The 15,688-nt window shown below is 39.4% G+C and overlaps 1 protein-coding gene across 3 annotated transcripts; it reads right to left on the bottom strand.

Moving 5' to 3' along the window:
• Window positions 1-261: 261 nt before the first annotated feature.
• PSMD6 (proteasome 26S subunit, non-ATPase 6) lies at window positions 262-14,921 on the bottom strand. 3 transcript variants are annotated; one of them, XR_002481610.1, is made up of 8 exons: window positions 14,577-14,921; window positions 13,627-13,832; window positions 10,425-10,570; window positions 9,947-10,166; window positions 9,729-9,837; window positions 4,083-4,255; window positions 600-677; window positions 262-473 (listed from the first exon to the last, which is right to left on the bottom strand). XR_002481610.1 is itself a non-coding variant. In XM_008052269.1 (8 exons), exons 1-8 carry the CDS (start codon window positions 14,719-14,721, stop codon window positions 377-379), a joined length of 1,170 nt encoding a protein of 389 aa, XP_008050460.1. In that variant the 5' UTR covers window positions 14,722-14,921; the 3' UTR covers window positions 266-376. The 3 variants fall into 3 exon arrangements, 2 of the variants coding, with proteins under 2 accessions (XP_008050460.1, XP_021565321.1); XM_008052269.1 differs by having other exon boundaries at window positions 266-473; window positions 4,087-4,255; XM_021709646.1 differs by having other exon boundaries at window positions 266-473; window positions 4,087-4,255; window positions 14,694-14,722.
• Window positions 14,922-15,688: the final 767 nt, after the last annotated feature.

Here is a 15,688-nt window from a genome sequence, read left to right as displayed (position 1 = left end):
TACCTGGGCTTGTGTCATTATCCCTATTTTACTGATGAGGCAGAGTCAGGATCTGAACCCAGGTACTAAAGTCTCTGACTATAACCATTATACCATATTAAACCAGAGGGGTTCAAATGACAAAATATTTTTCATTAATGCAAAACTCAAGTGACATTATTTTAACATTACTGGACCTCATTCTTTTTTGAGTTGGAGTCTCACTCTGTTGCCCAGACTGGTGGACCTCATTCTTAAAGGCATATGTGTTTAAGAAAAAAATTGGAAGAAACAACAATGCAATATTTATTTTATACAGCTGAAGTGAGCACATAGTGAAGTAAGCTATAAAAATTCCCAATAATTATCTCTAAAGGAAATCCTTTGTTACATGGCTTTACATATTAATTACTCTGGAAAGCTTTTGAACTCTGTTTAGTAGCAGATCTCCTTTCTTGATAGTTTCTTGGTACTGCCAGTTCTTGCTATCAGGTCTATAAATAAATTCAAGAAAAAATGAATTATTTACCAGTCACATTACTCCATGACAATAAAAGAAGGTACATAAGAATGCCTCTTATTCTGAGCAGTATAACAAATGATACACAAAATGTGAGTACCTGTTGGTTTCTACTATTTCGTTTACTTTATCTATTTTGCAGTGTAGTCTCCCAGCAGCAATAAATCTGGAGAGTTCCCTAATTTAGAGAAAAATATACCAACATTAACCTTATAGAGAATTCCTAGAAAAATACAGACTGCACTAAAAAACTATTTTACAATCATCTTAAAATTGTCTTTCAAGATAACAATTTCCTTTCAAGCCTGGGCTACTGCAACGTAGCAATCAATCCCTGGTGTACTAAAGGATTTAAGGCATCTACCAGAACAAACATGACCCTAGAAATTCATATTCACATGAAACATTAAGTGTCAAACAATGAAACCATTCATATCTTGTCTTTTTGTTTTTTATTTTTTGAGTTGGAGTCTCCCTCTCTCACCCAGGCTGGAATGCAGTGGCACACCCACAGCCACCACAGCCTCAACCTGCTGGGCTCAGGTGATCCCTCCACCTCAGCCTTCCAAGTAGCTGGAACTACAGGCACGTGCCACCACATCCGGCTAATTTTTAAATTTACTGTAGACACAAGGTCTCGCCAAGTTGCCCAGGCTGGTATTGAACCCGTGGGCTCAGGCAATCTTCTCACCTTGGCCTCTCAAAGTGCTGGGTTTATAGGCGTGAGCTACCGTGCCTGGCCTGTATAGTGTCTTTAAGAGAGCTACAGAAGTACACAGAGAAAAACTTTTAAGCTAGGAATATAACAAGATTAGTGAAAAAGCTGATAAAACTAATAAAGTAATAAATTGTTTCAAAAGACTTAAGACAAGATAACAGCCTATGGATATGTAAACATGTCAACAGTAGTGCTATTTACTGAAATTATGGCCCTGTTCCTCTCCAATAGCATACTGAGTCTGAGGAAGTGGGAGGGAAGAAATTATGTAGAATTATTGCTTAGCCCTTTTTAAGAAAAAGATTTCACCCACAATGTACATTTTTAAAAGAGGGAAAAAGAATCTATGAAAACTCAAACTTGAAATTCTTAGAGCCGGGCTCGGTGCCTCAGCCTGTAATCCCGCACTTTGGGAGGCTGAGGTGAGTGGATTGCCTGAGCCCGCGGGTTCAAGACCCGCCCGGGCAACTTGGCGAGACCTCATCTCTACAATAAATCAAAAAATTAGCCGGGTGTGGTAGCACATGCCTGTAGTTCCTGCTACTTGGAAGGCCGAGGCGGAAGGATCGCCGGAGCCCAGTAGGTCGAGGCTGTGGTGGCCAGGAGCAGCCACTGCACTCCAGTCTGGGCGACAGTGAGACTCCAACTCAAAAAAAACAAAAAGAAATTCTTAGGTATCACAGAAATTTGAATCCGGGTCTTTTAAGGTAACAACTAGAGCTCACCACCTTTGCCTCTAGAACTGATCTTAGAACATGAAGAAAAAAACCCAGTCAAATACTACCTGAAATGTACCAGTTGCCTTGAACTCACTTGTCATCAAGTGAGTTGAAGAATAATGTGGTATCTAAATGATACTTTCTGGCTTCAGTGCTTTTCCTTACCCACAATTTCATTTAAGCTTTGCAATGCACTCAACACTAGTGAAGGCTTTATCATCTCTACATCACAGTTAACTGAAGAAAGGACAGAACCTAACCAAGGCCACAGAGCTGGAACAAGAAGCCAGGCCAAGCTCTGTTTCTTTTGGACTGCTCTCCACTCCTTCCATTGACTCATGAGAAACACATTCATAATAGCCAGCCCCCATCCTAATAAACAACCCTCTCTGGCAGTGGTTATCAGACTTTGATTTCACAAACCAGTTCAATTCAGAAATGAAACAGAACCTAAGAATACCAACCAGCCCTGTGTTTTGGTTAGGATCATTTAAAAATGTGTTGGTGCCTCAAATTTACTTGGAGGTGGTTAAAAAAACTAAGATGGATAAATATGTGATAAGCAAATATAACAAAATGTTAAAACTTACTGTATAATTCTTTAGAATTTGTTGTATGTTTTAAATTTGTCACAATAAAACGGGGAAAGTTTAAAAAATAATGGTCTTATGTAAATGAAATGTAACCTCATTTAAAATTACTGAATAGCCATCACTTGTTTTCATCACGGACCTATGAAAACCACATCATGAACATTTAAAAGATTTAAAGTTTGGGAACCACTCGTCTATGTAACACATGGACATCATATATTGTGAATGTCTCTTCCCATTTTCACTTCTACTACCCTAGTCCAAGCCACAATAATGTCTCCTCCATGACCTAATGAATAGTACCACTGATCTTTCTGACCCCTGGCTCTGTATAAATAAAACACAATGAGGCCATGTCATCCATCAGAAGCCTCCAATGGTTTCTAATAGCACCTAGATTAAAACTCAGGCTCTATCCCATGACCTAGGGCCCTATACAAGTTATCACCTGCCTAACTCTCCAACCTCAACTCACAATTGGCTGTTGTTCCCTGCCCCTTCCTGACTATGCTAATGTTGCACTTGCATTTTCTGTTCCTATAGCAGTCCAAGCTTGTTTCTGGCTCAAAGCCTTGGGCTTTTTTATTCCCTTTTCTACATCTAGAGAACTCCATGTGGCTGACTCCCCTCAATTCAAATCTCAGACATGCCATATCTAAGTTAGTTTCTCATAGCATTATAGCATTTTCTTATCTCTTATCTCCACAGACACATTTCTATCTGAAGTTACCTCTTATATTTCTTGCTTACTTGGCATCTCTCCTCTACTACTACAATGAAAGTCTGTGTAGAGGGAGTCAATACTAAACATACAGTCATGACTCATTAAGCATTTGTAGAATAGTGCTAAAAAGCCCCACATTTAACAACCAATTTGACCACAATTGCAGCAGCAACCTGAAAATTGGAATTATCAGAAGGAATATGACTAGTTGTAGAATAAAAGAGATCGAAGGTATAAGTTACTGTAGCTGTACTGCGTTCCACCAGGAAATAGAAGACTACTTTTGATAACAACTGGTCCAATGAACTTTAACAGATCACTTAACCTTACTACAACTCAGCATTCCCATCTGTTAATTGAAGGGTAAGATAATAAGGAAGGCAGAGGTGACAGATACGACTATTTCAATTATATTAAGAAAAACAGCCAGGCTCGGTGGCTCAGCCTGTAATCCCGCGCCTTTGGGAGGCTGAGGTGAGTGGATTGCCTGAGCCCGCAGGTTCGAGACCCGCCCAGGCAACTTGGCGAGACCTCATCTCTACAATAAATCAAAAAAATTAGCCGGGTGTGGTAGCGCACGCCTGTGATTCCAGCTACTTGGAAGGCTGAGGCAGAAGGATCGCCGGAGCCCACCAGAAGGATCCCGAAGGTGGCCGGGAGCGGCCACTGCACTCCAGTCTGGGCGACAGAGTGAGACTCCAACTCAAAAAAAAAGAAAAACAATACTGTTTTTTTCCATAATTGAGGGAAGCAATGCAAACAGGTAAAAAAATGAACAAGTTCACACACTAAAAGGCTACTTTAAAACACAAATTAACAAGGTATTAACTTACTGATCGATGAACTCCACACCAACACCAAACGCTTCTGCCATATAGCCAAGGGTTAATGACCTATACGATTCCAGTAGCTGGCTGTATGCATGAATTCTCATTTCTCTTACATAGTATCGATAATGAGGGGCAAAAAGCCAGTCCTTTTTCATTTCCTGTTCCACAATCGCTGCAATGAATGACAAATTATAAGAATCTGTCAGACGAAGATTAAAAATAAGTAACCCTAGTTGAGTTCAATTGATAGATCAAACAAATGAAGAATTTCTCACTGCCCCTCTACATTGCCCCATCAGTGATGGAAGCAGCAGTTGTAAAGGAAAGGCCAGCTACGAGGACATCACACTTCAGCAGCACACAGCTATTTGACATCACTAAGAAAGAGCCCAGATTCTAAAGGAACTCTTCACAGGTGATAAAATTCATGTACTAATGTTAATCACAGAGAACTCTTCACGCCTCAAGTAAAATTAAGTAAAATTCATTTTACATTGCTTTAAACAAGCAATTCTAACAGAGAAACAGCATATACAGTGGCAAATGACTTATACAGACCAGAAAAAGGTATACACCAGACATTTTCGAAGGTAAAAAAATTTAGAATAAAGGGAAAGAATGATTAATCCTACTGGAAAAAAATATAGTGCATGTAACAAAACACTGAACAAGTCTGAATACAAATGATAAACTGGAAGGCTTATTTGTAATGAGTTAATAACTTTGATCTAGAAATAACTCATAAGTTAAAAAGAAAAAATTTGAACACTACAAAGTACATAGAATATTAAAAAGGAATACACACACATATAAATTATCATACTGAAAAGCTACTATTTACCACTGCTTTAGATAGTGAGGATATGGCAGTGAACAAAAAGGCAAGATCTTTGCTAACATAGAAACTAAATGTTCAAAGGGAGAGACAGGCGAACAAAATCTCAGAGAATGACAACTATGAAGAAAATCAAGTATGACAGAGTAACAGGAAGTCCTCCACTGATTGGGGTGGGGTGGACAGGGAAGATCTCTCCGAAAAGGGTGGCTAAGCAGAGAGCAGTATGCACTGAGCATTGCCAATGATGCCAAAGTCCAAAGGCAGGAAAAATATGGTTAAGCAAAGAATAGAAAAGACAGACTAGAATGCAAGCAAGGAGATAGCTATAGGGATATAGAAGATGAGCAAGAGAAAAGACTCAAGAATATACTTATGCTTGTGGCTTGAGCAAGATCAAAAGCCCTGGAGAAGGAGCAGAAATTTTGGCTTTTGCCCAAGGGTTTTGGGAGTGGGATTCAAGTATACTTTTTATCAGTGTTTAAGTGGATCTGCCCATTAGATAGCCACATGAAGATATCAAGGAGGCATTTAGGTGGATCAGTGCTCAGTTGAATTTTAGAAATGGAGGCAAATATACCCAGATGTATTTGATGACAGAATGAAGATGGAGACATGGGCAATACCCAGTCTAAGGCAGTCACTGAGAGGTCTAACAAAGGACAAGGAAGTAAGTCTAGAGAAAACAGGAGTGTTACTGTAGAACCAAGAGAAAGTTGTGGTGATCAGTGAAGGATGGTCAACGTCAAAAGCAGATAAGGAGGAATAAGGAAACAAATGATTTAGTAACACGGAGATCAATGGCCACTAAACTGGAAATGGTGCTAATTCTCACAAGTAATAAGAGATCTACTAAACATCAGTAAAACTAGTTCTGACTAGTTGAAAGTATGGGAGAGGGTAGAACAAGCTCTCTCAAATGCTATAAATTGAGAGAAGTATAAATGGTATAAATGTAAATTGGCAACAGTATTTCCAGAAGGCAACAGTAGTCAAGATATAATGCATTTACCCTTTGCAAAGTTCAATTTCTTGGGGGCCTTTTTCCTAAGGAAATAACAAGTGGGAAAGATGTATTATAAGAATATTCAAGCCGAGCTCGGTGGCTCAGCAGGTAATCCCGCACCTTTGGGAGGCTGAGGTGAGTGGACTGCCTGAGCCCGCGGGTTCGAGATCCGCCTGGGCAGGCGAGACCTCATCTCTACAATAAATCAAAAAATTAGCTGGGCGTGGTAGTGCACGCCTGTAGTTCCAGCTACTTGGAAAGCTGAGGCGGAAGGATTACTGGAGCCCAGCAGGTCGAGGCTGTGGTGGCCGGGAGCAGCCACTGCACTCTAGTCTGGGCGACAGAGTGAGACTCCAACTCACAAAAAAAAAAAAAAGAATATTCAAAACAGCGTTGCTTATAGTAGGGTAAAACTGGCAACAAGCTAATTTTCTATCAGTAGAGGATAAATTATGGTGTATCTAATATATTGAAATACTAGGAAATCCTTAAAAATGGATAACCCGAAGCTCCAGGGGACTCCACTTGTTCAATCACCACTATAAACTCACTGTTGGCACATGACAGCCACTTAATGCTCATTGACTAAATGACCAACCATTTGTATGGTAACATGAAGAGATAATCACATTACATTGTGAAAAGAAAAAAGGTACTTAAAACACAGCATGTAAACTACATCCACAGTGCCCTTGAAGGACACACTTGAAACCTGCTAACAGCAGTTACCTCTAAATAAAGGACACTGGTGATCATAGGTTAGAGAAAGCTTTTTTCTTCATTATATGATATTGTTTGGAAATGTTCCATGTGTACATATGACCATGGTTTTTATAAGTGCATATAAATGAATAAAAGGTCTAGAAGAATATATAACAATAAAAAATTTAAATGATTATCTCTGAAAGATTTTATGTGAGTGAATGTGTATATGGATTTGAGATGGGATATATTTTTTGTTTTATCAGTTTATTTTTGATTTCTAAAATTAATCAGATATTACCTAGAAAAGGATGCTACTTCTCTTTTCAACTGAAGCACTGTAAAGCACATTAGTCTACAAATATTTGGAGAAGCAGTCTTACAAAACTCAATAAGCCCTATATGTCTCACTATATGAACACAAATAAATAATATGAACAGTGATGACCCTTGTCATTAAAAGAGCCAATAATTCTGTCTTCTGCATTTAAATTGTCTGGGAAATATAAACTTAGTAAAAGTTTCACCCAAAAGTGTTAAAATAAAATGATGCTAACAGGGATCAAGAGGGTGGGAGGAGGTTAATACCTTAACCAAAGATTTCCAAAGCTATCAATTTCACTAAAATAGGATGGCATTTTCCCCTTAAATTATTTATTTAATTAATGCAGCATTTACACAGAAAGATCAATATACCAAGCACTGTGCTGGTGTCAGGTCATTATGAAAATTAAAAAAAAAAAAAAGCAAGATCTGCTTCATACAATCCTAGTTAGCAGAAGAGACAAAATTATCACAAAACAGTGTGCCAAGTTTTAGTAAAGAGGGCACATGGCTGGTAAGTACATGCAGAGATACTCAACATAAACTACTCATTAGAGAAATGCAAATCAAAACCACAATGAGATACCACTTGACACTCACTAGGATGCCTATATTTAGAAAGACACACAATACCAAGTAGTGGATGTGGAGAAACTGGAACCCTCATATACTGCTGATGGGAATATCAAATGGTACCTTGGAAAAGTTTGGCAATTCCTTAGAAAGTTAAAGAGCTACCATATAATCCTACAATTCTCCTAGGTGTATGGACCCAAGAGAAATGAAAACATGTCCACATGAAACTTGTACACAAATCTTCATTACAGTATTATTTATATTAGCTACAAGTATAGTCAACCCCCAATCTATCAACTAATGAATGGATACATAAAACGCGGTATAACCATAAAACAGACTATTATTTGGCCATAAAACAAAATTAAGTACTGATAAACACTACAACATGACCTAACTATGAAAACCTTACAAAGTAAAAGCAGACAGGCACAAAAGGCCATATATTTTGATTCCACTCATATGAAAAGTCTATAATAGGCAAATTCAATATACAGAAAGTAGATTAGAGATTGCCAGGGTCTGGAGCAATACCTTATGTTTTCTCTATTTTTAATTTCTTTTTTTTTGAGTTGGAGTCTCACTCTGTCACCCAGACTGGAGTGCAGTGGCTGCTCCCGGCCACCGTAGCCTCGACCCGCTGGGCTCCCGCGATCCTTCAGCCTCAGCCTTCCAAGTAGCTGGAACCACAGGCACGCGCTACCACGCCCAGCTCATTTTTTATTTATTGTAGAGATGAGGTTTCGCCAAGTTGCCCAGGCAGGTCTCGAACCTGTGGGCTCAGGCAATCCACTCACCTCAGCCTCCCAAAGGCGCGGGGATTACAGGCTGAGCCACCAAGCCTAGCTCTATTTTTAATTTCTGATGAAGAATAGGGAGTGACTGCTAATGGGTAAAGGTTTCCTTTTGGGGTGATGAAAGTGATCTGGAATTAGTGATGGTTGTACTACCTTGTCAATATACTAAAAATCACTCAATCTTATGCTTTAATAAAATAGCTAAATGGTTAGTTATATGGTATGTAATTTATAACTCAATTTTTAAAGAGGGGGCATAAAGTAAGAGCCCCAAGAATGCAGAGAAGACATTCTGACTGAAAGAAGCAGGGAAGAGTTCCATATTTGAGTTGAGTGATGACCACTGGAAACCCCAAGCATAAGAAGTGGAGAAAAGCAATTCTGCAATATAAACTTGTGTACAAAATCAGCCATGTGTGTATGAGAGCATAAGGCCAAGCAAGTAACTCACCATGCTGGAGAGACCTGTTTCTATCATATGAGGTAATATGAATTCTCATAAAGCAGCCTAACTGTATACATGGAGAAAGTGTTCAGTAAACACTGGGCCAAAACCCACTGCAAAAATGTAACAATAATCAATGGGAGCCCTCCACTTCCACTGTTCATGAATGCTATCTATTTAGCCAAATACTTCCTGAAATTTGCAGTATAAATGAGACTATATCAATGCCAAATTCTTTAAGTTTTGAGAAAGACAACTGGGCCAACCTGATGCAAACTAATTCCTCTATCATCTTAATAATTTGTGGCCATTAGAAGGAAACCAAATGGCCAGGAAAGAAGGGGACAAGAAGGATAAACAAGCACATTTGTGTAGATTTGGTCATTATAAACTAGCTTTAGAGGAATGTCAAGTATTCCACCACATTATTTCCTCAATTCATAGCCCTTGAAAATGATTTGCAAATTAGCACAAAGATTTATCTATTACATAAAAAATAACCCATCACTGATTCAAGGCTCATTTAATCTCAACCGAAAATCAGCTTCAGAATTCCCTCATAATTCCCAATTTCCATGAAACTCAACACTTAGAACCATTTGCTCACTACTGCCTTACACACCTTTAATACTGCTAGACCAGGAGTCTGGCAAATATCCTCAGCAAAGAGCCAGACAGTAAATATTTTTAGACTTTGCAAGCAACATACCTGTCTCATATTCTCCTTTCTTCAAACAGCACTTTACAAATGTAAACATAATTCTCACAACCTGAACCATACAAAAAACAGAACACAGTTTGCTGACCACAAAACTGTAGATTAGCTGTGCAGATCAAAGACCCGCAGCTATCTACACACTACATTTTTCAGATATGTGAAAAATTATCTTAGGTTATTTTTGCACAGGATCAGGAGTTAAGATGAAGACAGATAATCAAAATGAGCAACTCTATCCTTACCTAATGACTGAAAGAAAACTGAGTATCGGCATTCATAGAGGGAAAATAGATACTGCCGAACTGCTGGAAGACTGTGCAACACTTCAAGAATCTCTGCTCCTTTAATGACCTGCGTATTAAAAAAACTTTTTAAATGATTCTTTAATGATTTTTGCATATTTAAATTTAAAAAGCATGCACCAGTCTTTAAATATGAATATTAAAAGTTTAGTCATTACCTTTTCCCTGAGATCTGGTCTTTCTAAGGCAATCATGCTGACATAGACAGTATAAGTTACAAATGTTTTATAATCCATGAGTTCATAGGAAGTAAATGTTGAAACAGTGTCAAGAAAGAGTTCAGCTGCCTGTTTGAAATCACGAATAGCCACACAGTAAAGACCCTGATACACTTTTAGGCGGTTTCTCCTGTCCCAGTCTCCTCCTTCTTCTATTAGGCTATTAAATAAAAACAGCAAGATCACAAAGTGCAAGCAGACAATACCACTTTTTTAAACATTTTGTTATTTTCAAAGAGAAAACAACTTTTAACAAGTTGAACCAAAAGAAGTTATTCAAAGAAGATATTTTACTAAATAAGTACATAAATTATTTGACGAAATTTACTACCTGTAAACAAAATAGGCAAATTTCTTATATCAATTTCTCATTTATAGCATAATTTAGAAGGAATATATACCCATTGCTAAAAAGTACCTTTTGGCTTTTTCTGTGTTTCGTGTGATAAGATCATTATCCATATAAAATAAGCCAATCCTAAGGAGATAAAATACAATATCCAACCTGTGACCCAGGGCCACAGTTTTGTCATATGTCTTGCGAAAAGCTGTCAGAGCTCCTTCCTGTCAAGAAAGCCAAAGCAATAGGTGAGAAAAGGTTACAAAGTTTCAGCTATCAGCTGTCTAGGTAGGAGAAGAGATAAAACAAAGTGACCATGAATTGATCATTGTTAAATCTGGGTGATAAGTACACAGGGGGCTATTGTAACTATTCACTTCACTTGTATAAGTTATCAAACTACCTAAGAAATGCTCAAGCATATACTTGCATTCTAGAAAACAATGTAAGAGAAACATTCATAATTTATTCACATTTGTTAAGTATTCTCTGTTCCATATATTCAATGTATTTTGTTTATAATAATTACAATACACTACTTCACAATAACTTTATTTGCAGTTATCAATCATACCATTTAAAGGGTTTTGGAAATCTTATCTTAGTCACTATTAGAATAAAACTGAATTTGTAAATATTTAGTTTTACCCCAAAGCATTGTGGAATAAAATGTTTCCACTGCTTTAAAAAACATAAATAAAATCATTTGTTTATACATGATACTTTTCAGTATGTGTCTGCCTGGTTTGTCTTATGTAATTATTAATTATGCTTCATAAATTTATAGAGGGGACTGGCAGGACAGCAATGGATGCACCTAGTACTCAGATCTTGGTAAATACTGTCCCCCACTAAAAGGAACCAGAGATTCTAGGAGAAATGGATAATCCCAGGTTTGGAGAGTGAAGACAACAGGTGAGCCTGTGACATCTTTTATATCAGAAAATAAGAAAGACCAATGAGATATATCAGAAGAAAAAAAAACTGTCTTGAAGGAGCCTCCAATATTATATAAAATATAAAAACGGAAGAAAGTAGAAAAAAATAGTTGTTCTTTTTGGAAGAATGCTACTTTAAAAACACAGAGGGGACATTAGAACATCACTATTTAATAACCCCCAATGTTAATTCAAGCATGTCCTTGTTGAAATTCTTCACACCCTGAGTCAAAAACTTGAAGTTTCTCATTCACATGTAATTCATTAATCTTTCAAACCAAACCACAAATATATACACAACCCAGAAGTAAACACAAACTTATTTTGAACTTTTCTGTATTTTCCACATTTTTACAATGACAAAGTCTTAAATTTGTAACTGGGGTGAGGGTGGGGGGAATGGACATGAAGACGATGATGACTTGCTTTAAATTACATGATAACATTTAGGCACTTACTTTGTGACAGGTATCAGTCTAATCTCTTTGTCTCTATCTTTAATGTGCGATTAAGTAGAAACTGTCAGCATCTCTATTTTACAGACGAGGAAGTTAAGGGTTTCATAATTACTGAAGTTTGAAACAGAACCCAAGTAATCTGATCCAAGAGCTCACAGTTTTTTTTCACACTGACACCATGTCATTCTATCTATAAATATTTTCAGGTGCATGACTTAAAAGAAAGAACATTCAAAGCCCATCCTTTCAACCACTAGTACACAATTACTCAAACTTTAAAGATCTAGTACTGGTGGGTATCCCTCTGGTGTCCTGAGAGTGAAGTATAACTAAACTGTTATGCAGAACAGCTGGCCACACATGTTAAAATAAAAACTGCTCATCACGTTTATACACTGTTGGTGGACGTGTAAATTAGTAAAACCTCTATGGATATCGGTATGGAGATTTCTCAAAGATCTAAAAGTAGATCTACTATTCAATCCAACAATCTCTACTTGGTATCTACTGAAAGAAACAGAGGTCATTTTATTAAAAAGACACCTGCACTCGGAGTGTTTATCACAGCACAATTCACAAGTGCAAAGATATAGAATTAACCTAAATGCCCATCAGCTGATCAGTGGGTAACGAAAATGTGTGTATGTGTACACACACACACACACTCACACCATGGCATACTATTCAGCCATAAAAAAGAATGAAATGTTTTTTGCAGCAACTTGAATGGAACTGGAGAACATCATCCTATGTGATGTAACACTTGAATGAAAAACCAAACACCACATATTCTCACTTATGAGTGGAAGCTAAATTAAGTATCTGCTAAGATATACAGAATGGCATAATAGACAATGGAGACTCAGAAGGAGGAGTGTAGGAAGTTGTGGAGGGATGAAAAATCACCTATCAGGTACAGTGTGCTCAGATGGGGTGGTAGGTACACTTAAAGCCAAGATTTCTTCACCACTATACAATGCATCCATGTAACCAAAAACCATATGTACCTCCTAAAGCTATTGAAATATGAAAAAGATATCTGTCCATTGTCCTAGCAATTTTATCTCACAGACTGTAGAGAAACACTAGTATACAGGCTCAAGGAGAAATACACAAGCATGTTTTTACAACAGCAGTTTGTGAAAGCAAAAACAGCTGAACACAAAACATGTCCATTTATAGCTGCACAGGCAAATAAACTATGGTACAGTTCTATAGTGGAATAGTAGGAAGCAGTTAACCAGAATGAGAAAATTTACGTATATTAACATGGAAAGAGATCGCAAATGTAATGAATGAAAAGGACAAATGTGACCACATGAATACAATATGATCCCATGTACATAAAACATTTTTTAAAAATATGACCGATTTTCTACAGGTATACATATATGCATATAAATGCACAATAAAAAAACTATGAAGGTTTTCTCTGGGTATGTATGCAGAAAGGAAGAAGAAATGAAACTTTAGCAATTACTGTAATGTTTTAATCTCTTACAAGGAAAATATTACTAACAATTTGGGAAAGGCATCAGAACCAATGCTTCCCAACCAAGTGAGAAAACTACTGAAAAAGATCCCAATTTTGTAAGAACAATAAGCAGACATCTTTGTGTGCTTATGTTTTTATTGGCATGGAGAGAAATGGGGAAGAATACACACCTACCTGTTGCTTGGGGACAGGTTATAGGGCACTGCAAGAGCACTATTAGTTTTTTCTTTATTCATTTTTACATTGATTCACTGATCCAGGTAAGCATGATTGCCCTTTGTGCTTTTTAAAGGAGGAAGTTAATTTTTTAAATGGGATATTATTCATCAGGAGCAGTCCCCAGTTTTAGCCTATACTAACTACAGAAAGGGACAACCACATTCACTCACCTTGTCACCTATCCGGCAGAGGTACTCGGCCTTTGCCATCATTGCATCACGAATTTCACTCTCTCCTAGATTTTTCTCGGCATCTTCCAGCTCCTCATCTAAACGTTTCAGCTCTTCTTCATTTGCCTTCTTCATTTTATTGAGAAGGTCCATGTCCATCTGCCAGTCCAGGGATTTGCACAGGCCTTCGTAGTAAGGAGCCATGTCTGAAATGCAAAAGGAGGGTCATACAAGCGCAGTTACTTGTGCCCTGAAGTGTCTGGCCACCTCCCCTGAATCTAACACACACATATACACACAGAGAGAGAGAGAGAGAGAGAGAGAGAGAAGTCACACCACGCTCTTCCCCACCATCAGGAAAGAATGGATAGGGCTCAACTTGGAAAAATGTAAACGTTTGCTGGTGGGAGGTCTACATGAGGGCCAATCCCAGCGCTGTCAACCTCTACTAGGGCTAGGGCAAGATAAAACCTGGCTTGCTCTTGCCAGAGTCTTCTAACAAGGGGAAAGTTAAGCCTGTTTACTCCCACATACTCAAATACACATGTTCAAACAGACACTACCAGGCGCCATTCGCTGCCAAGAAGGACAAAAGAAAACAGGAACTCTCCTACAGGAAGACCCCTGTAAAGGAACAGTCCACAATGACAGCAAGTCATTGCGCCTTTGCTCTGTGTCCAGCACCGGGATAAACACCTCGGGAGCCTCCCCCAAGCTGGCCTCAGAAGGGGAGGCCCACAGAGAGGCAGATTCCTCTAAAGTGAGACAGGGTTCCCTAGGACATCCCCAACAAAAGGCACCACGGGCCAGAGAAGCCAGGTCTGGCCTCGGAGACCCCGTCAGAAGGACGCCCGACGCCTGGAGCTCCACCAAGGATCATCCCCGCCGGCTCCTCAGCGTGGAGCCAGCCTAGGCCTAGGCCGCTGACTCGGCGCCCGCGCGGGCCTCACTGTTGTCGCGGACGGCCGCCATCAGCTCGTCGCGCACGGCCGCGTCCCCGCGGTGCTCCGGCAGGCTAAGCAGGAAGCGCAGCTGCGCGATGCGCAGGTCTGGGTTCTTGGGCAGACCCTCCTCCTCCAGGTTCTCCAGCGGCATTGCGGCGGCGAGACAGCAGTGAAGCGACGGCTCAGCGGACCAGGACTCTCGGGTCGGACCCGCTGCAGCAGCGGAAGCGGAAGAGTCAACGAGTGCGCCCGTCCGCCTCCGGCCCGGCTTCCGGTCTCGCTCCCGCCGCCGCCGCCGGCAGCGTCCCCTGCTGGACTTCGCCGGGAACGTCTCGCCCCGCTGAGCGCCTGCGCCCCCATGTGGTCACCGGCGGCTTTTCCTTGCTGAACGCCCCCGCTGAGTCCCAGAGTGGGTGGGGCCCAACTCCAAAAGCTAGATTTCTTGAATCTTTCTCCTTTCCTTTATATATTTTACTTTTCATTCTGTTTGCAATCGACAGCCTCTTGCAATTAAAAAAAAAAATCGAGGGCGTGGTAGCGCATGCCTGTAATTCCTGCTATTTGGAAGGCTGAGGCGGAAAGATCGCCGGAGCCCAGCAGGTCGAGGCTGCCGTGACTGGGAGCGGCCACGGCACTCCAGTCTGGACGACAGAGTGAGACTTCAACTCAAAAAAAAAAAAAAAAAAAATTGAAAGCATTATAAGAATAATAATAGCAACGATAGAAGCAGTCACCACAAGGAGTCCTTACTCTTTTACTCATCTCATTTGAATCATCTTAATGCTATGAGGTAGTCATATTCGCCCACAGAGATTTGGGGACATAATCAACCAAGCTCATGTAACAGCTATGTTGCAGGGCAATCTTTCTGCAATTTTAAGAAGAAAAAACAGTACACAGGATTCCACCGTCATGATACAACAGCACCATCATGCCATTTACACATACATGGAATCATGACATGCTTGAATTCTCAGCCTTCTTTTGCTCATGTTGACGCAGTCTTCAGAATTGGTGATGGCTACATAAAATTTCGTCTAATGGAATTACCGTAATTTATTTTTACTCTTCCTCTCTTTAGAGGTGTCTTTAGGTTGGCCAGGGTTTTTGTCTTCCTA

The sequence above is a fragment of the Carlito syrichta genome, unplaced genomic scaffold (genome assembly GCF_000164805.1).
Source record: "Carlito syrichta isolate Samal-C Ts95f unplaced genomic scaffold, Tarsius_syrichta-2.0.1 Scaffold270720, whole genome shotgun sequence".
NCBI classification, from domain to species: Eukaryota; Metazoa; Chordata; class Mammalia; order Primates; family Tarsiidae; genus Carlito; species Carlito syrichta.
The sequence above is the reverse complement of the archived record's forward strand: the minus strand, read 5'-3'. Positions and strand labels throughout refer to the sequence as shown.